The following is a 21,272-nucleotide window of genomic DNA, read 5'->3' as shown; positions in this document are numbered from 1 at the left end:
AAAAAATGCAGAAAATTAGATTGAAATTGACTTTCATTCTGTCTATTGAGTTAAAATATAATGAAAAATGTTTAACAAAATGTTTGATATTTGACTAGAATGTATTCATAACTTTAATCTTATCAAGGTGTGAATCATTCTGTTTTGTCCGGTTACTTGACCTTTGAGCCAGAATATCTTCGAACCATTCCTAGACGCATTAAGTGCTAAGGCTTATTTTGCGACCTTAAGCTGCTGCAACTTTAGGCGAATGAAGGAACCATGAGGTGACTTATGAGAACTGAAAGCAACGTGACCCTCCTAAAGTTACTTAAGCAATCTAAACTTTCTTTACTAAGATGGCTTTCCTTTCACCATTTATTATTTCTTTTCCACTGTTATATCAGGGTCATGTTTTACTTTCTTTTGCAATATCATGATTCAACATGCTTAAATAAAAAATATTGCCGTTAATCAACCAAATACAATTTGGTATAACCAGAAAACGTGTTCAAATTGGTCAATCACAAAATTTTCTAAAGCCCCAGGGCCTGCTGGGAAGTTCAGTGTCTAGTCTTCCTTAGCTTGCGAAAGCCTAAAATATAACGCCTAGGATATTTTTTGCAAGATGGCGGGCACGTGTAAGGTGAATAGAATTTTTCATCTTACTTTAATTGAGTTCGGGATCAATAGCTATGAAATTTGGTACAGAAACAGACTGACGTGGAACATTTTGATCCAATAAGAATAAGGTAAAAAGGGTTTATATCTATTTAGAAAACGGAAATTGAATTCGCATTTGCCGAGATTTTTAACTCAGTCAGATCAGAAGCCGTAAGATTATAAGCTTCTGGTTAGGTATAATATGGTGTCCTTCAAAGCAAAATTTCAAAATTCGCAAAACCGAACCGAAAGTTAAATGTTTTATTCTAGACAAAGCCTTAGGAAAGGTGTGATTTTAACCAGATACAAAGTGATCTGTGAACTCGATTTCTTTAAAGAGCTCCTCGCACACACTGAAATTTTTACGCATCTATAACGACTTAAATTGCAAAAGTTCACCTATGAAGTAAGAAAACCTTATTAGGGAACAGATCATCAAATCAAGTCCTATATCCAGAAACCTACTTTTCCTGACATAATAATTTTGAGCAAGATAGCTCACAATCCGGTAATTGTTTGAAGAGAGACAATATCGACCTACAAAAGTCGATGGTGAAATATGTCTTTAACTGGACCCACCTAATGAAGTAAGGGTCGGTCAATATTTTCTTGCTTTCTAACAGAAGCCTTAAATTTCTAGTTACGGATTCCTATTTTGTAAAGAAAGTTCTTATTTACGCTTAGATCTCATAGGATTTACAAGATAAGGAAGAAACGATGGCTGAATATCAGGCTGTCCTTTCTGCACAATTTTTTTTCCACCAATTGTTAAATAAGTCTAGGTAAAAACACGAGAGTGCAATTTTTGATATGCATTGAGTGTTGATGAAAGAAAACTTTGCTTGTTAATATGATAAATTTACGCTCCTTGAAAATTTACTTTGCCTTTTTTCTCAGTGCTTGTTTTGTACCACAATTATTTGTTCAGGTTAGTAAGCGTAACTGAGCAGCGTAATGACGGATAATGACTTCAACTGACTGACAAAAGGAAGTCGATCAGATACCCAGCTTTTGCAACTAGAGGGAGACGCTTCTTTTTTTGTGTCAAGGAAACCGCTTTTCTGTGCGTTGGTTTTGCATAAACGCATTTCGCTCATCGGTAATATTTTTTTTGTACAATTTCCCTTTTAAAAGCTAATACTCTTTTTCATCCCATAAGCGTTTGGCCCCACGTAGAATCTCGCAGTTAAATTAACAACTTTTCAAGTACAAATATCTTCAATTTGGATTGAACTAAAAAATGCGAACATAGTACAAAAATGTAGCTAGGTGGTCTACTATTAGGCTCGCCAACCCTGACACTGGGCACTAGCTGGACGTTGAGAGAATTGACATTCTACGACAAATCTAGGGGTTTGAAGAAAAAATACAGACCTTCTTTTGTCAATAATTAAAAAAAGACTTGACGCCTAAGTTTTTAATATGATATCGCTTTCGCTTCACAACATCCCTTTCTTGCGCCTAGGTCCTATGTAGTTCACAAGAAACGTAAAAAACGCCTCCATGGGTGCGGGGCTATCACCGCAGGACGAAGAATCAAAGCATTTCTTCTTCTTACTGCTTATCAAGGAGCCTTCGAAAGATTAGGGCATTTCCTTGCACGCAGACCATTGGCGGTTCTTCTGGTTTCGTTCATTGTTTTGATTGGAAGCTGCCTCGGATTCATTCGCCTGAATGTTGAGCAGCCCACCATTGAGCTTTTTAACTTCCCCAACAGCAAATCCAGACAAGACTCGCATGATTCCGCACAATTCTTTCCGATTCTTGAGGCACGACAAGAACAAGTAATTATGATACCCAGGAATGGGGACAGCATTCTAAGTGAAGAATGTTTAAAAGACGCCATTATGGTTCACAGAGCCATAGTAAATATCAGCGGTTACGTCAATATATGTTTCAGGCAGCAATCGCCAATTGCCCAACAAAGAAGCACAGAGAAAAGCTGCAAGATCAGCAATCCTCTTGAGTTAGCCGGAACGCATTTTCAAAAATTAAAAAATCTTTCCTCGATCCTGGCTCGCGAGTTGGTAAAGCCCACTAGTGTTCTTTCCTCTGGAAAAACATTTAATTCTTCCTATCAGCAAATGCTGGCCAATTTCCACATAGAACGGAACAAAGATCAATTGACTGCCCGTGCCGACGCTCTTCGAACTATTTACTTCGTAAGAAAGACAACCAGCACAGAAGACTACCAAGACATAGAAAGGTTTGAAGCCTCCTTTAGCAATCTCCTTGATTCAATGGGTCCTCGCATGAAATGTGCAAAACTCTCTTACCAGACTGAGAGAACAGCGACTGATGCCTTGCAAGATATACTGAAACCAGAGCTATGGCCTCTTTGTTTTTCAGTCGTAGCGATTGCTGTCCTTGTCTTCACTGTCATACGCTTTACTTCTACCAATGCCAGTTGTTTAAGGGCAGTCCTCCTGATGTTCTCTTCTCTTGCTTTTCCTTTAACCTGCTCTGCAGGTGTTGTCTCCATAACAAACTCTGTCTTTTCCTCAACGTGCCTCTTTATACCCTTCTTACTATTGGGGAAAGCAACTACAGACGTGGTACTTTACCTCATGGAATGGGAAAGGCAAAAAAAGGTGCCATCACTTGAACATCGCGTGGGAAATTGCCTGGCTAGAACAGGGGTTCTTGCTATGATGACTGCGCTTTATGGGTCAGCTCTTTATGGAGTGGGAATCAAATCCTCTTTTAATGCCATTTCCAATTTTTCCTTTGCAACACTTGTTGCTTATGTAACATTTTCTGCTTCTATTGTGATCACAATCATTGTGTTGATGTATTTTGAAAGAAAGCTTAAGAAAGTGAACACGCCCTGTGCGACTACATGTGAAAGAAGATTGTCCATCTCTGAATTTGGAAGCGTTGAGCTTAGACTCTCACAGTGCCATAAGACAAGACTGCAACGCATTCTGAAAGAATGGGCTCGGAAAATAACATCCACCGGCGGCAAAATTTTCTCCCTCGGAATCTTTGCCCTTCTCATCACTTTAGTTGTTTTCTCCGCTTTTCAAACTGGAGACAGAACGCGTACCACACAGTTGCGCTATCGGAGTGAAAACTTCAAGCAGTTTAATAAGGCACGACAAATGTTCCTAAGCAACGAAATTGATGTGAGCATCGTTTTCTCCAAGGAAGTCGACTATTCACTAAAAAGTGTACAAAATCAAGTAATGTCAGCGTGTAAAAAACTGGAAGAGGCCGCTTACAGTAAAGGAAAGTCCCTTTGTTGGATGGCAGGCTTTCTACAGTGGGTCAAACATCAAAACATGAGCTGTTCACATTCAGAGTTTCACCGGTGCTTGGAACTTTTCCTGAAAAATTCCCAGAGTTTGCTGTTTAGACAAGACCTGCTTTTAGAAGATTCTACATCTCTTGTTAAAATATCGGCGTCTCGAGTTCATCTGAGGATGACACTGAACAACCGATTGCGAGAAGATAGAGAAGCCCTTAGGACACTGAGAAGTGATTTACATGAACAGTCCTCCTTGAAAGGCGTCCCAATCTCCAAAGAATTTTTCAAGATAGATGACCTCGTCGAGTTAGAAAAAGAAACCATCTCCATAGTTCTCACAGCTGGCACAGTGGTGGTGTTTGCTGTTTCTTTGTTTGCAATGTGTCATGTCGGGGCTAGTACACTCCTGGCTATAACGTTCGACCTTCTAATACTGGAAGCAGCAGCTATTATGAAAACATTTGGAATCTACCTGGATCATGTGGTTTTCATTTCTCTTTTTGTGGCGGTCATGCTGTCCTTGAATTTTAGTATTGAAGTGTGCCATTCGTTCGTACTCTCGGCCAAGCGAGACATACAAGGTCGCATGATTGATGCTCTTCGCTCCGTTGGAGTATCCGTGCTGGGAGGCACTTTGATATCCCTATCGGCTTCTGTTTGCTTGGGATTCATTTTTCCCAGTCTAGCAGATATTTTCCATCTACTACTTTCCTCGGTGTTCGCTTTGGGGTCCATCCATGCTCTTCTTGTTTTCCCGACGGTCCTTGCATTGTTTGAGGAGTTAGTGCACAATTTTAGCTCCAAGATTAGCCAAGAGGAAATAGAACACTTCATGGTAACAAATGACTCAATATCAATGGAAGCACGGAATGGCGATATAAGAAAGCTCAAGGCTAAACGTTCCGGGATCTCCATCATAGGCATTAGTTGTAGATTCCCCGGTGCTCACAGTAAGAACCTCTTTTGGGCCTTGCTTGAACAAGGAAAGAGCTCCATTCGTGCGTTTCCCGAGAACAGAACACAGCAGCATAAAGCGTTTGTTGAGTTCTACAACCCCAAGCGTTTCGTAAATGGACGCCTTTGTGCCATCAATGGTTCCTACTTGGAAGAAATTAAGACTTTCGACAACAGGTTCTTCGGTATCTCCAATCAAGAGGCACGTGCAATGGACCCTCAGCAAAGAATACTCCTTCAAGTAGCCTACGAGGCAATAGAAGATGCAGGAATGCGGCTTGAAGACTTACAAAAGTGTAGAACAGGTGTTTTTGTTGGTGTGATGAATATCGAATACGGTTCTCTTTTGGCAGACCGCTCAAATTACTCCTACATCAATCAGTATACCTCAACAGGGATAACAGCATCTATTCTTGCCAACAGAGTGTCATTTTGCCTTAATCTGACCGGACCAAGTATTGCCGTGGATACAGCATGTTCCTCATCGCTGACTGCTCTTAAACTAGCTTATGATAGCCTGCATAACGATGATTGCGATATAGCTATCGTTTGCGCACCCAATGTCGTCCTTAACCATTCCATGCAGATAATATCCAGTATGGCTGGACTTCTTGCCCCGGATGGCCGTTGTAAGAGTTTTGATGCTTCTGGGGACGGTTATGGACGCGGAGAGGGCTTTGCAGCGGTTGTACTCAAACTGTCAAAGGATGCTCTTTGTGACAAAGACGATGTATATTGCGAGATCCTTGCATGTGGAATGAACAGCGACGGTCAAAATGCTGTCCCGATCACCGCTCCAAGTGCCAAGATGCAAGCTCAGTTATCAAGAAGCGTGCTAGAGCAGTCAGGAGTGGCCGCAGAAGACGTGGATTACTTCGAAGCACATGGGACTGGTACCGCGATTGGTGATGTAGTAGAAGTCAACTCCATAGCAGATACCTACTCCAACCTGGCCGCAAATTCTTCACGAAAATTGAGAATTGGCTCTGTCAAATCTAATCTCAATCATACGGAATCTACTTCTGGTCTTGCTGGACTTATTAAGGCCGCCCTGATGATAAAAAACAAGACCTTTGTACCCACCATCAACGTCAAGGTGTTGAATCCCAAACTAAAGCTTGAAGAAAAAGGGATTATTCTACAACAAACTCGTGAGTCTTGGAAAACAGAAAAGGGAAAACCGCGAATAGCAGCCGTTAATTCGTTCGGTTTTGGTGGGTCAAATGTGCATGTTATTCTTCGCGAAGCTACAGCAACACCAAGCTTCCAAGTGGAAAACTTCAAACGCAAGAATAACGTTCTTACTATCACAGCACGTTCTCTAGAAGCTCTTAAAAAGCTGTCACGCCTTTACTCCAGGTGGATTAAAGACAACGCTGAAGAAATGAATGAACACTTTGGAGAAAACTTATGTTTCTCGTTGAACGAACGTCGAAGCCAGTATCCGCATCGCCTGGCAGTTGCCTTTGGGCCTCCTTTCGAAGCATCGAAGTCACTAGAAGCTTTTGCTGAGGACTCCGTTGGTTGGGAGAAGACTGCTTCTTATGCTGAGGTGACCTCAAGTGATAGGAAACTGGTTTTCATGTTTGGGGGTCAGGGATCACAATGGTATGCCATGGGAAGGCAGTTAATGGAATGCGAAACTGCTTTCAGAGAGGCAATTTTGACTGTTAGCAGCTTACTGAGAGATATGGGACAGACGTGGTCACTTGAAGACGAATTGATGGCACCAGAAGACATTTCGCGAATATCAGAAAACTACATTGCCCAGCCAGCCACGTTCGCTGTACAGTACGCAACCGCACAGCTGCTTAAGTCCTGGAAAGTCCATCCGTCTGCTGTTATTGGTCACAGTTTAGGAGAGTTCGCAGCTGCCTGTGTTGCTGGAATCATCACTGTCAAGGAAGCACTTCAGCTGGTACTGACTCGCTCCACTCTTCAAGACAAATGCCCAAGCAATGGAAGTATGGCTGCCCTGGGCATGCCTGAGATAAAGGCCAGGGAACTGCTTTTCAATCTAAGGTTAAGCGCCACCCTCGACATAGCGGCAGTTAATGATGCAAAAAGCGTCACTGTAGCTGGTGAGTCGCAGTCCATCGAGGCACTGGGACAACATCTTTCGATGAACGCAAGAGATGTTTTCTGGCGTGTTCTTGGAACAAATCGTGCATTTCACAGCTCACACATGGAACCCATCAAGACACCATTTCAGGCAGCTATGAAAAGGGTACAGCTAAACCCTCAAGTATCGAAGATTCCAATGTACTCTACCGTTGAAGGCGAAGTTGTCTCGGGTCAGCAGTTAAACAGCGACTATTGGTGGCGAAATATACGCTGTCCTGTTCGCTTCTACTCGGCAATGAAACATCTACTGAAAGATGGTTACAAGCAGATAATTGAGATCAGCACGCAGCCAATTCTTGCCCACTACGTAAAACAGATAGCTCTTCAAGAGAATTTGACGGAACAGGAAAGGCCCGATGTTGTCGCAACTCTTCCACGTAAGAGAGTGCCTATCAAGGAGCAACACAGATGCTTTCTTCAGAACACAATATGCAGATTGTATACCATGGGATTTCCCGTAGACTGGACCTTGGTACAGGGGAGCCAATCAGCCAGGTTTATCCGGTCCCCAACATCTCCATGGCTGGAAAACAGTTTTTGGTACAGGGAACAACCACCGCAATCAACAGTCCACTCAATTAGCTCTAAGGAAACCTTATGGAAGCCAACACATCCTTATCTGGCACAAGTCAAAATGACCGACTTATACTCAGGCCTGCACTGCTGGGAGACTGAGATTGACCTTTTCAATTTTCCATCCCTAAAGGACCACGCCCTTATTGAAGGAGGTGCCGTGATGCCCGGGGCTGCTTACCTGGAGATGGCCTTTGCGATGGTAAAGGACGAATTCGTACATACTTCTGGCCTGGAACTTGGTGATGTGAAACTTTCAAGTCTTCTTACTCTTCCTGAAACACAGGTAAGCGTAGTATACACATAAATTAGAGACAAGCCATATCAGCTAGGTTGAGTTTATCGCAACTTTTTATCCTTTGTTCTTTAGGTTAGATCCTTACGACTTCGCCTTTTAAAGACCGACAAAATAGACAAGGCTCAGTTTCATATTACAAGCGTGCAGGACGACCAGTCTGAAATTATTTTGAGTAGTGGAAACATCTCGGTCGATTTCTTGGACACAAAAGCAAACAGCGAGGAAGAAGGTATTATAATATTCAAATGCGTTTGCGATTCTCCATTTATAGCCTATTTATTTATCCACCCATTTATAGTCATGATTGCAACAGACAATAACTATCACATAGAAATTAAAAGGAGACATTACCCCGTTTTGGCCTTTTACAGCTTGCAATCAAGTTGGCCCAGCCGTCAACGAGCTAATCAGAAATATGAAAGAGGTGCCGATTGAAGGATTCAGAGAATTAACTCAAAAATATGGCTTTCAGTATGGTGGTGCCTACTCCATCATCAAACAGACATGGCACCGCGAGCAAGAGGGACTTTGTCTGATCGATATCCACGAATCAGCCATCGTTCAATCAGAAAGTAAAAATTATGTTATCCACCCCTCCATTTTGGACGCGTGTCTGCAGTCTTGCTTTATCCCACTTGGAATCTCAGCTACTGATGAAAAATCTGTTTTACCGGTGGGTTTTAAGGGCATCACGCTGTACCATGTTCCAAATACCAATCAACTCTATTGTCACGTCGTTGAGGATGCCAAAGAGTTCGGGAAATTCGACATCACGCTTATGAGTCCATCCGGAAGGGTTTTACTAACTATGAGAGAGTTCCGTATCGCAGAATTGAACAGCACACCACGCCGATTTACTTCTGATGGCCTTGTTTATGAAATGAAGTGGATGGAAGAGAATTTACAAGGACAAAGAGCAATGGCGCCAAACTTGACCTGTCTTCTTCTCAGGGACAGCTCCCCTTTCTCAGACATCCTAATCGGCAAGCTTCACGCAGCAAGAGTCAATGTAATCCCAGTTGATCCACCCAATGCTCTATTTTTTGATGCAGAAACAAAAGAAACAATCAGCAGAGAGCTTACTGCCCTACATTCGATCCCTTCATCCAAGCTCAAAGTCGTCAACTTGTGGCCAGTAGAAACCACTCTCCTACCAAACAATTTCGATGTTATCGAAAAAGCACAAAACCTCGCCTTCGGCAGCTCAGTTTTCTTAATTCAGCAGCTTACAAGAAACCATTTTCTCGATTCTCAGCTTCTGCTCGTGTCTGAAAGTACACAGCTCCTAAGTACCACAACGAAATCTCACAACGACTCCATTCCTTGGGCTTCTACAATCTGGGGTCTTCGCAGAACAGCAAAGCTCGAAGAATCTGATCTTAGGATTACCACGATTGATCTTGGCGACAAAAATGATAATTATGAGATAGATTTGCTTCTTTCTGAAATCCTAGGCGATAGTATGGAAGAAGAGATTGCCTTTCGAGATAGAAAGCGGTTCATTAATCGCGTTGTGAGATCAAATATTTGCACCGAGCAGCCCACAATACACAGTAATGTTAGCGACTGGGGTTCTTTATACTTGTCATCCATTCCTGCTTCACGGAAGGTCTGCTTTCGCCAGAGGAGTTTTTCGAGGCCATCGCCCTCCGAGATCACAGTAGAACTGCTTTATTGCTGGACACCCTCTGAGTCAATACTTGATGTAGCCAAACCAGATGCTTGTGTATTCACCGTGGGAAAGGTGATTCATCTACCAAGGGAAGCCGCAAGTAATCAGATACAAATTGGAGACGTTGTGTGCGGCGTTATGGCGTCTGGACGAGTTTCTCGTTCCGTTCCCATGCAAGTCAGGAACATTTTTGTAAAGCCAGCTATTTTGACGCAAGAACAAGCAACATACATCCCTGCCTGCCTTGCCATAGCCTTTCACGCCCTACAACGGATAGGAACGCTGGAAGAAAAGAAGAAGTTACTGATTCATCAGGCTCACCGTGGCCCTGGGCCTGTGGCAGTTGCCCTTGCAAAAGCATTGGGTCATGAAGTATTTTGCACTATCTCAGATACTTGCCAATCGGTGACAGAATCCACCCTTCTAGAGCTGGGAGCAAAGAGTGTAGCACATCAGAGTCTCACTAGTTTTGAAAATGATTCCATCGACGCTTTTGATGCAGTTTTGTTTTTCTACCCACCCTCTCCGAACGCTCTCCAAAAAAGCAGTCGACGTCTTAAACGTGGAGGAAAAGTCGTTATCTTGGGAGCCGAATTTGATGGTGCCGTCGTGTTCCCTGCAAAGAAAAACGTCCTGTATGTAAGAGAAAGCATTTCAGAAATCATCCGATCATCGAAGACTTATCAAAAGCTCAGCTTAGAGAGTCTAGAGCTGCTGAAAGGTAGTAGAGTTCTGCAAAAGCTTCTGGAACTCAAGTTACTATCGACAGACATACCCACGGCAATTGAAGCTGCAAACAAAGCCACTCTGAAAGACTCACCTCCAAAAAGGGTCCTGAGAGAATTTCGAGGCATTTCTTTTCTGGTTCACACTTTTGCACCATCTGAAGGAGGCAATGATCTTCTAACGATCCCCGTGCTTCCACGAGGTCTGGATGTGTGTGGTCTCAAAGAAAACAGAACGTACTTGGTGGCTGGGGGGACCAGAGGATTCGGATTTGAGGTGGCGCGTTGGATGGCCGAGAATGGAGCAAAGTCTATAGGACTGATTGGTCGTTCCAAGCTTTCAGATACCGAGTATCAAAAAGTACGAGATTTAGAGACGAAGACAGGTGCAAAGTTATATACGTTCCAGGTAATTTGGTGCGTTACCTTTATGGTAGTGAATAGTGAAACGGTTACTACTTCATTTTCGCAGCTAGAAATGCTAAGTTGCATTTGTACAATTCTTGGAAAGTAACTTTACCTGAAGCACAACGCACGCCAAGAATTTTAAAGACTGTTTTCTATTTTGTTTTTATAGATTGATATCTCCAGCCGAGAGCAAATGTTTTCCTTACAAAAGCAGCTCCAGTCTCTTCCAAGTGTAGCTGGAATAGTACATTCTGCTATGGTTCTCCGAGACGAATACATCAAAGATTGGAAATTTGAAAGTTTCACAGAAGTTATGGGTCCTAAGATCAAAGGTGACTATCGGCAATACTTCATATCGCATACTTTAATATTTCCTTTAACATCCTTTGTATATTTGATTGACCCAAAAAAATTGAGTTATACCTTTCAACACTTATAAATATCAAATAATAATCATTCAACTTCTACTCTGTGTTTGTTTTCCATTTCATCTTGTATTAATATATGATAAAAGTGCGATGAAAGTTCGAGTGCACCTAAACACACACGATCATACCTGTTTACCATAGGTGAAAGTAGCCCAAATTAACTACGAAACCTAAGTGTACCTGAAGATTCAAAGACACTTGAGCACTATCAATTACTTATTCTCATTTCTTTAAATTGGATTGTGTATATATTATTATCTGGATAACGTATTACATAACATATCTTGATTTTATGAATGAAATGGAGATTGTAAGTGTGATATTTCTTCTAGGTTCCTTTTTACTACACCAAATGAGTTTGGAGATGGATCTAGATTTCTTTGTTATGTTCTCATCTATGGCATCTGTTGTTGGAATCGTGGCATCTTCGTCATACTCAGGCTGTAATGCTTTCCAAGATTCTCTTGCCCAGTATCGAAGACAGGTACTCGGTTTGCCCGGACTTTCGATAAACTGGGGACCAATCAGTGGAGCTGGTGTGATGGAACGGCAGAGTAATATTGCAAAATTGATGGCAGTTGGAGGACTGGGCTTCATAAACGCCAGAGATGGTAAATATGATTTTTGTAACACGCTAATAGTGGTTTTGTATATGAATTTGATTATTCTCATGGGTAATAATTAATGGATTTAAAAGACAAAAAAAATATAGCGTTGAGAATAGTGAAAGCAAATGAAAATGAACATGGCTTTTCATATAGTTTGTGAGAGAATAGTTGCGTCCACTGCTCTTCATGCTACAAGATAAGCCGAGGAAGAGAAATGAGCGTTTTACAAGCGTAGATGAAGAAGCGGTTCACTCCGGGTGATTGGCAGCTGACGGTTTTCAGCCAGTAGACGACGTTCTTTACTTATCAAAACGTAAGCCACGTACTGGAATTTTTCTCAAAGTACCCAGTCTTACCTATTTCCCCTGTATTAAAGGTGACTGCTTTTTGTACCTTAAGAGAAAAATTGTTCATCAGTAGTTTCCATGGAAGATTTTCGATTACTTTTCAGGAGTCAATCTGATGGCCAAGGTTTTGACCGAGGAGCCGAGCCGTTTCCAAATCTCTTTATTTGGTGTGGACTGGCCTCGGTATATCAGCAGTAATACCGGACTACAAAATACGCCCCGACTCTCAATGTTCACCTCAGAAATCAGTGTTTCTGAGAGCCAAACTAACACAGCAGAGTCCTTACTGCAAAGAATTCGGTTAGAGAAGGACCCAGATAAGAAAGGCGAACTTATCGTTGAGTATGTTCGCATCTCGGTTGCGGAATTGACAGGCAGTTCATCGCTTTCAGAGACGGATCTAAACAAAAGCTTGTACAGCTATGGTATTGACTCCACTGCAGCTTTGACTCTGAAGATGCTGCTTGAGTCAAACTTGCAGGTCTCTTTTGAGGTGTGTATGTCATTAGATAACTGAAAAACAATGAATTTGTAGTTTTCCCAGCTGGTGCATTTAAGAAAGTCCCGTTGGAATATCCTTATACGTATCTTGTAACCAAAATGTCTTTTAGTTTGCATAGCAGCATTGTTCTAGGAAATACTCCAATTAAGAACAATTCATTTCGATTCAAATGAGAGACGATTCTCTTGAACCATCGATACTACTAAATACACCCCTATATACCCATATAAGGATCATGCCCTCATATGTGTGGATGGTTTAATCGAATGAAAAGTTTCTATAATCATTCTTCGTACCTGGAAATAGTGAATATTTAATCAAATTTAAACGTACGGTAGTGAATTATGTTCAATCGAAACGTCGATGTATGTGAAACTTGTAATTTTTGAAACCCTTGTCTTTAGGTTTACTACTTCATGCAGCCTGACACTACTACACTAAAAATGGCCAGGGACATCAGTGCCAGGCTTCGTGGAAAAGCAAGCAGCCCGCAGAATAGCGAGAGCCAAGAAAGTGCACCCGGACAAACTCAGTCATCGGAGGAAACAAATAATTCAGACATGCCGTCCAAGAAGGAGGTTCAAGTCTTACCTCTTTACACTCCTGAGGGATCAGCAATAAAATTCTTCTGTGTTCACCCTTCACATCGCTACGCGTTGAATTTGGTTCCCATTTCTACCGGATTTCAAGGACAGGTGCGTATTTGACCGTCATAGAATTTATTTAGCCCCTCAGCCAATGATATAAACATCATTTCAACATCTTTTTTTTATCAGTCACTTTACATTTAGTTGTACAGCCAAAGAAATATTTTGCTGTCGTTGTTATAGTTTCAAGGTAATGTGAATCCTGTGGTGACCATAAGGCCGAGGTCGCTTCTCAACCCAGATCTTAGAAGATCTTGAAGTTTTGAGTATCTGACTCTTTAGTATTCCTCGCTTGACCCGGTAGCGAAAGGGGCTAGACAATTATTTGACGCAGTTTACAGGGGTCACATATTCTGGAGATGATAACGATTTCTTCTCCTCCGGATCAACTCCATATTCTTTAAACTTCGTTGATTTGGGCTTTCTCTTGCCCTTTATAAAAGTACACGTCAGAGGTTTCAAACACTTTCATCGTGTGGCTCGCATCTTTTATTCGTTTTTACTAGGACTTAGTATCCTTTTATGCTCTGGGCTTTACTGATCCTACGGTCATCAGTGAGGACTGGGGTGGAGTGCGTGAGCTTGCCGCTCATTACGTTCAGCTGATCACCAACGAACAGCGCCATGGACCGTACTTTCTCGGGGGATATTCATATGGAGGACTTGTAGCGTACGAAATGGCTTCCCTGTTAACAGAACAGAATCATAGGGTGGAGTTCCTTGTAATGATTGACACATTTCCTTGGTCACAGCGTTCACGGACCATAACCACTCGGTTATTTTCCGCGAAGGAAGACGGATGGTTGCCATCGCGACATGTTCAGGTTTGTTAAACATTTCAAAGTTGTGTAAATCTCATATATTGTTTTAAATTGTTTTCATTGAAACTAGAAATACCTCACTCATAGACATCTTCATAAAGGAAATGAATAAATTTTAGGATTTTTGTCCTTAATTAAGGATTTGTGGACATATTGTATTACCCATGCCTCATCAGGTGATTTTATGTTTAGTGTGACTCTTCCGATTTCTTTGTTCGTAAACTCTGCGTAAGGAATGCTTTTCAAGGAATCATGATTTATACGGGTGGATTTCAAATTCGTAGAGAACAATAAAACATTATTTAACGAACCCAAAAAGTAAGGTAAAACAGAGTAATTTTCTCCATGGTGTTTAGAGAATTATCCAGGCGTACTTGTTAACCACCCGTTCCAATCGGTGTACCACTTTTTGGAGGCTTTATCTGTTCCTATTCTAATATTTTAGTGCCCAAGAAAAATTAACAGATGCTATCAATCTCTCTATTCAGCTCCAATTCGAAAGCTACTTGGAAAAGCTTGCAGTAGACTCCCTAAAGATGAATGTTGACGAATATAAACAAATTAGACATACACACACTCAAGACTGGATCATTGATGAGTTGCAGAAAAGAAGCCTTACGAAAGGTCTTACCACCTACAATTTAAGGACCCTAAGAGAAGCTCTTCTGAGGAATCAAACCTTTGCAAATAGGACGCATCAAGAATGGCAGCCTGCTGAGGTAAGAGGCACTCTTACTGAATGCCGATATCCATATAATTGTGTTTTAAGGGGCAAGTTGTCCAAATGCCCTTTGGTCAACGAGAAGAATATCAAACCATGAGACATTATCAATTTATTGGAAACATACTAAGTATTAGTAAATAACTTAAGTAAACTTTTTCATGCTTTTTGTTTAATAGGTTCGCTATCGAGGTCCTCTCACATTCCTCAGATGTCAGAACAGCAGATTTTTCCCCCGTAATCCCACATCACGGGGCATCGGGGAAGAATGGAGTCAGTTGGTAGATGAAGGTACCACAGTACTCGTGTGCCCTGGTGACCACTACTCCTTAAGTGAGTTACCTCAAGCACAAGTAACTGGTGGTATCCTTGCAACAGCCCTAGGCTTCACTTACCGCATGTTGTTTCCAGAATTCCCCACACCTCCCAGAACGTTCAACCAAAGACGTGCCGTGGGGAAGCTTTCTGGCGGCGTAGGCGTGTTCCTTCACTCAAAAAAAGGTAATTTGAAAAGGGCCTGTCCTCCGCTCGTTGTTTGATGGTATAATATCCTCTTTAAAGGTGTATTCTAGATTTTGGCTGCTTATATGGCTCCTCTAAAAGTCATTCTTGTTTCACTCGCTTTGTAACTCCCACTCCTGAGGCCATTTACATTGTTTTCGCAGTGTTATAATTGGCCCATGCGTTATTTTCTATTTTTTATTTTCATGGCTGGCCATTGTCATCTTTATGCTTTTGATCCAACTTCTTGAAATCGCAAAGTGTTGTATCAAAAAAAGGTTTACAAGACAAGTGCATAAACTTGATATTTTGCTTATTGTTTCTTTCTTTACAATGCACGAAATAAACTGTCAGAGATCTGCCTCAAAACAAGATATTAGACATAGACAAACGTATCCTGTTTGAATCTCATGGGTAACAAATTTCTGTTATACTAGGCAACAAAATGCCGCATCACGGAATGCTATTTTTCCATGAAGATGCCCACAAACTTGAGCTGAGATCAAAACCTGGGGAAGAAGAAGGAATTCAAAACGAAAAAACTAAAAAGATCATTGATCTGAAAGGTAAATATACTTTTTAGTCTACGCATCCTCATCAATCTTTTTGTCCTTCGTGAATATTTTTTCTTGGGACGAATTCCCTGAGATAGGAAACATGCTTCTTTGTCAAAAGAAGATCAAGCGCTGAAACCGAATCCCTCATACAGGTCTTACCTTTCCGAAGTTATGTCTAAGATCTGGACATCGGGTCTCTTAAGAAGAGTGTCGCATTTATTTCGTATTTTGTTTCAATGAATTTATCAGTGGAGATCATGCTGGGTTAACTGATTTGGCAAGGAAACGATTGAAGAATTACTTGAGAGGGAATACCATGGCAATAACGCCCATATGGAAGTTAAAGTCCCTCAACTTGATCCTCTTCTATTTGTTTACCCAATACTTTCAAGTTAAAGATGAGGTCTGATACCTGTCAGGTTGTTATATTTGCCTTTAGCGAGATACTCGACCTTCACTGTCACACTTAGCCCTCATTCGGACGCCCTGCACCCCGTGACACAAAGAATGCCATTGCTGTCTTAGGGAAATTTGAAAAACTGCAGGGGGTGGTCCACAGAAGAGATCGAGGTAATTCTAACTCCAGACTCCAGGCCCTATCCTTAAGGATTATTTATTCCTGCAGCATGCGCATGCATTACAGAATCTTGCTTATAACTCATGAAATTCAACGTTTTTCAGAACTTCGCATGGTGCAGCCAGGAAGGTTTGTCTCCAGTGCCCTGAAGTATACCTGGCGAAAACGAAGAGTTGGAGGTTATGAAAGTGGAAATTTGGGACACATTGCTTCTGTTGCAACCAGTCGCCGCGTTTACAATTTGGAATTTTGTGATTATTCCGACTTAAAAGCGTTTTACGACATGGTAGAAGCTGTGTTCGCTGTCAAGCTATTGACTATCTAGAAATGTAGTCGTGATATTCGGTAGTATTCAGGAATGAATTTGCTAGTTTGAAGTTTGAAGTATCAGTGTCAACGGACACTTAAAATTTAATTATAGTTTCTACCTTTTTTATCCGGCCTACATTAAGGAACTGTGCTAAAAAAACATCGATAAATAGATGAAGAAACCGTTTTTCAACTTAGATTTCACATGTTAATCGCATCCTCGTTCGACTACCACTCCTCATCCTTTGCGATAATATCGATAGATAGAATGAAACGTTTTGAAATATTTTTTATTGGAAAAGTTGAGAAGCACTGGACCAATTTATGAAAACGGAATGATTTAATTGAGAAGAAGCTTGCGTAGTAACCTTTTCCTCAGTTAAGCCAAACAAGAGAAGTGTTGGCTGGGCAAAAGTGATGTGCAGGCTTGGATGAAAAATTCCTAACGCCTTTTTATTTTCCTCCCCATTCGCTCTTGTTCCTCGTGCTTGGACAAAAAGAAACGGGAAAACGAAAATTCTGCAGAAGCATGAATACCTCGTTATTGGAACTAACTTTCATCGTCAACGAAACCTTCAAATTTACCTTTGGATGATTGAATTTTAAAAGAATGTCATACACTTTCCTTTTTGAGGCCCCAAATTTGGATGATAATAATTCTGAAAACTTGATAAACTTCATCAGGATTTTACAACAAACAGACCTTTTTTTTTGTTTCATAGCCTCACTTGAGGCTCTCGTTTCCTTTCTAATAGGTAATGGCGTTTCATTGGCCCTGGTATGAATACATTTAATAAATCTGTAACATGCAAATTTTTTCATAGTCAAATCAATAATATTCCATTACTGAAAAGTGTTTTGATTAGGTAAGACATATAAATGTTTTAAAACTTAGGTAAGCTGAGAACAAAAGCCTTGAAGATACCGCTGCAAAACGATGAGGTCTTAGACTAAATTGTTTTAATTATCAATAAAATTGTATAATTTTTTTAAATCAGAGATGTTATCTATTATTTTTTAACTAAATAAACAAATCCATATGTTGAGGTCTGGACCGCAAGTCTTTGAAGCTGACCTGTGTACAGAGGTCACTTGTACATAGAAGAGGCGGTCACCCTTTAGATTCCCGAATCTAAAGGTGGAATGCGTCAATTTCGACTTTGTGTAATGTGGTAAATGGGTCGGCAACGTCGCGTAGCCAAAGTGGTGTCGTTTGTCAGCAAGTAAAAAGGGAGAGTTCCATGTCGTTCTACATCACAATTTCTACGACAACAACGGAAACTGTTCCATGTAGATGTTGTACCGATGATGAACAGGGGGTACCCTTGACCTAACGATCGCTTTATTCCTTTACAGGAATAAACATCCCTCCCCCCATAGAAGAGCACATTAAAATATTATTATAGACACCGGGTTCTACTTAAAGAGTTGAAACATTTCCTCAAAATTCACAGCTGTACCACTAAGGACACTAGCCGTATTGAATGCAACTGTATCCAGCTCTGAGCATTTAAATGGAACGAAAATCTACCATGCCAAATCATTCTATCAGCTACGCTGAGGGAAATGGACAGATGCATATAACCCACTACTTGATGTGTCATTCTTTTTGTACGTAAGAATAAGCTTTAGTTGCCAAGTTTCTTTGGTCAGGATGGCTCGATGTTTGCCAAATTGTTTTTCGCAATTTTTTATGGACTATGAAAAAAGATTTGTATTTAGCCCAGAGATTATATATTGGAAAAAAATAATCTGCTCGATAACCTCCACTTATTATAGGCTTCATTTCATTCAGCTGATTGAGGACGCTGTGCAACAGCCTGGACTTGCGAATACAGGGTATCACATTGTGGAAAACATCCAGCACTGAGGGTGGGTAGTACCTGGAACAACTCGACCAAATTGGAAAGCAATCTAAGGGGCCATTCGAATATTCTTTTCCATAAGTTATGATTAATTATTATAATTATCATGAGATTGGTTACGTAACAAGCTGATCACAAAATTCAAGACATCCCTTTTTTTCCTAGGTTGTCAACTGAAAGCCATGAATAATACAAGTCATTCTAACACCACTCTTGGCGAAGAAGAATTCGATGATGGGCACGGCGAAAACTTGAAAGAGGTCGATAGAATAATTATGATCGGTGCATACGCCTTTATTTGTCTTTTTTCGCTGGTGGCAAACTCGCTTATCATACATCTCGTGCGCACCCGCAACAACATTCGAAAGAACGCATTTAACTGGCTTCTCTTCAACACGGCTGCTGCTGATCTCCTGGATGTGAAAACTTTCACTGCCTTCACGTTGCCAGTTTTCTTCTGTGGAGACTGCTGGATATCAGGGGTTGTAGGGTCCATCCTATGCAAACTCACTCCTTTCCTGTCTGTCGTCTCCATCTGTGTGTCCATCTGGACTCTCACTGTCATTGCCGCTGACCGGTATTTGGCTATCGTGTGTATCCGAAGAAGGCCGTTATCACCTCGATCGGTGGTGCGCTCTATGGTCATCGTGTGGTTGCTTGCAAGCTTGTTTTTTCAGTGGGGAACTTCACAAACATAAATTGATAGAGGAAGAAGGTGAATCTGCCGAGTGTACCACTGAATGGCACGAAAACAAAGAGCTCGCACAAATTTTCGAGGAAGCAGATATGATCGGTAAAGTCGTCCTCACTTATGCAATACCACTTTTTATAATGGCGGTCTTGTACTCGTCAAGCGCATACTTCCTGTGGAAACAAAGACCACCTGGAGCTGTCAATCAAGAAGCGTATACCAGGCAAAAGAAGAAGCGCAATGCAATCATTAAGATGTTGCTCATGGCAGTTGCCGTGTTCGCCATTTGCTGGCTTCCTGCACATGTCGCCCACATAATGATAATCTTTTATGGCGACATTTACGAGAATATTCCTATAGTTGTCCTTGGGCTGTTTTTCTGGTTTGCGCATGCCAATGCAGCAATTCATCCCTGGCTATTCATTGCCTTTAGAGGTCAAAGGAATCTTTTACTATTTAAGAAAAAGGGGCCCTTTTAAGAAAATTCAGTCAAGAACTTCGTCACAGCCAAGTTTGATTACAAATGTTGAGTTGGCGGGTTCCCGAGAAATTGCTCAATCTCGATCTCCCGTCAACATCAGTTCAATCAGTTTGGATACCAGATTGTGAGAGGGAAAGCTGTCAAATGTACTTTTCAAGATAATTTAGAGAGTCCTCAAGTGCTTCTCATTACATCAGAATGATGAGGACTATGAATTTTCATTGAATTGTAGTTCACTATAGGATTACTTATTATTATTATTATTATTATTACTTATTACTTATTATTGAATAAGAATATTGAAGAAAAATAATATTAATGAATAAGACTAACAGCACCATCACTCGATGCAGCGTGATATCACATTCCCAAGCACTTTGCAAGTCCTCAAAAATCCCAGATAAACGCTTCCTTTTGGGAGTCCGAAATGTGATGGTCCTTGATAAATAAAATGAAGTGCATGGTGCTGGTAAATGCAAGAAATCAAAAGGATCCATTGTCACCCATTGGTCCAACGGGGATGGAAACCTATTAGAACTGAATTAAGATCAATTAGCTAATACATAAAGGACAGACTGGGAAAGAAGCACTTCGAAAGTAAAGTAAGATAGTTGTGTATGGTACCGTATAACTAGAAATACAAAATGCCCTTCATAATAAAACTACATAGTTTATATGTTAATCAAACATTACTGTAGTTTGCGTGCAGGCAAAAAATAGAACTTCCGTGTCAATAAACCGAGAGGTTTAAAGATAAAAAAGCCAGTGTTAGAGGGGTATAGATATAGTTCTGTTTTGTGAGTTCAGCATGTGCACTACAAGTGTTAAATAAATTATTATTCCTCGTTGAGGGATGTATTCCTTGTTAATCCGCGCAACGAGCGATGCGGCATGATTCATTCGCTCAAAGTAGTTGTAACCCTAACAAGCCTAAGGGTGGTTAAGGGTTGCTAGCACTTACTAAAGGTGTTACCCCAGACTAAGGAGGGTGGGAGCGTCCAACTTCCTGTGGTAGGCTGAAGCCCATGCTTATCATACCCTTTGCCCATTTATATTATTATTGTTGTTATTGTTATTATTATTATTATTATTATTATTATTATTATTATCATCATCATCATCATGATTACTATTATGTTAATTATTTTATTATTATTAATATTATCATTATCAGTATTTTTATAGTCTTAACAGGTTCGCATTCTTAGCTTAGATAACGGGTCTTCCATACCATTGCCTATCCATCAGATCTCCATGACCTCAGATCAACTCACCTTCCGTGAGATATTTGCGGCTTCGAGTAATGAAAATCTATGAAAGAATCTCCTATTACTACCGAGATTACAGAATTTTTCCTGTTCACCATCTTTTCCATTTCCATCCTATCGCCCTGTAATGATAACAATAATGATGATAATAATGATAATTATCATTATCATCAGAATCATTATTATTATCAATAAAATTATTGGATAGTATACTTTGAAAAGTGTTTCATACTAGCTTCAACTATTTGCGAAGTCGCCACTCACCAATGGGAATACGATTGTACATAAGTTTAACTCCTTAGAATA

At 40.8% G+C, this 21,272-nt stretch overlaps 1 protein-coding gene and 1 pseudogene across 1 annotated transcript; both read left to right on the top strand.

The window, feature by feature from the left end:
• Nucleotides 1-2,111: 2,111 nt before the first annotated feature.
• LOC136281273 (mycolipanoate synthase-like) lies at nucleotides 2,112-17,591 on the top strand. Its single transcript, XM_066167637.1, has 12 exons — nucleotides 2,112-7,826; nucleotides 7,911-8,067; nucleotides 8,210-10,644; nucleotides 10,813-10,975; nucleotides 11,404-11,682; nucleotides 12,131-12,519; nucleotides 12,933-13,223; nucleotides 13,682-13,999; nucleotides 14,485-14,715; nucleotides 14,897-15,218; nucleotides 15,656-15,784; nucleotides 16,457-17,591. Exons 1-12 carry the CDS (start codon nucleotides 2,433-2,435, stop codon nucleotides 16,675-16,677), a joined length of 10,329 nt encoding a protein of 3,442 aa, XP_066023734.1. The 5' UTR covers nucleotides 2,112-2,432; the 3' UTR covers nucleotides 16,678-17,591.
• Nucleotides 17,592-18,193: 602 nt separating this feature from the next.
• On the top strand, nucleotides 18,194-19,826 carry LOC131790862 (G-protein coupled receptor 83-like; annotated as a pseudogene).
• Nucleotides 19,827-21,272: the final 1,446 nt, after the last annotated feature.

This window comes from Pocillopora verrucosa, chromosome 1 (genome assembly GCF_036669915.1).
Source record: "Pocillopora verrucosa isolate sample1 chromosome 1, ASM3666991v2, whole genome shotgun sequence".
NCBI classification, from domain to species: Eukaryota; Metazoa; Cnidaria; class Anthozoa; order Scleractinia; family Pocilloporidae; genus Pocillopora; species Pocillopora verrucosa.
This window is presented reverse-complemented; position numbering and strand designations above follow the sequence as displayed.

What these genes read in the sequence shown, in the direction of transcription:
- LOC136281273 (XM_066167637.1), top strand. Translation starts at nt 2,433, where the DNA reads ATGATACCCAGGAATGGGGACAGCATTCTAAGTGAAGAATGTTTAAAA. An exon ending in TTACTCTTCCTGAAACACAG is followed by an intron (nt 7,827 to 7,910) that starts GTAAGCGTAGTA and finishes TTTGTTCTTTAG; the next exon opens with GTTAGATCCTTACGACTTCG. An exon ending in TGCCATCGCGACATGTTCAG is followed by an intron (nt 14,000 to 14,484) that starts GTTTGTTAAACA and finishes CTCTCTATTCAG; the next exon opens with CTCCAATTCGAAAGCTACTT.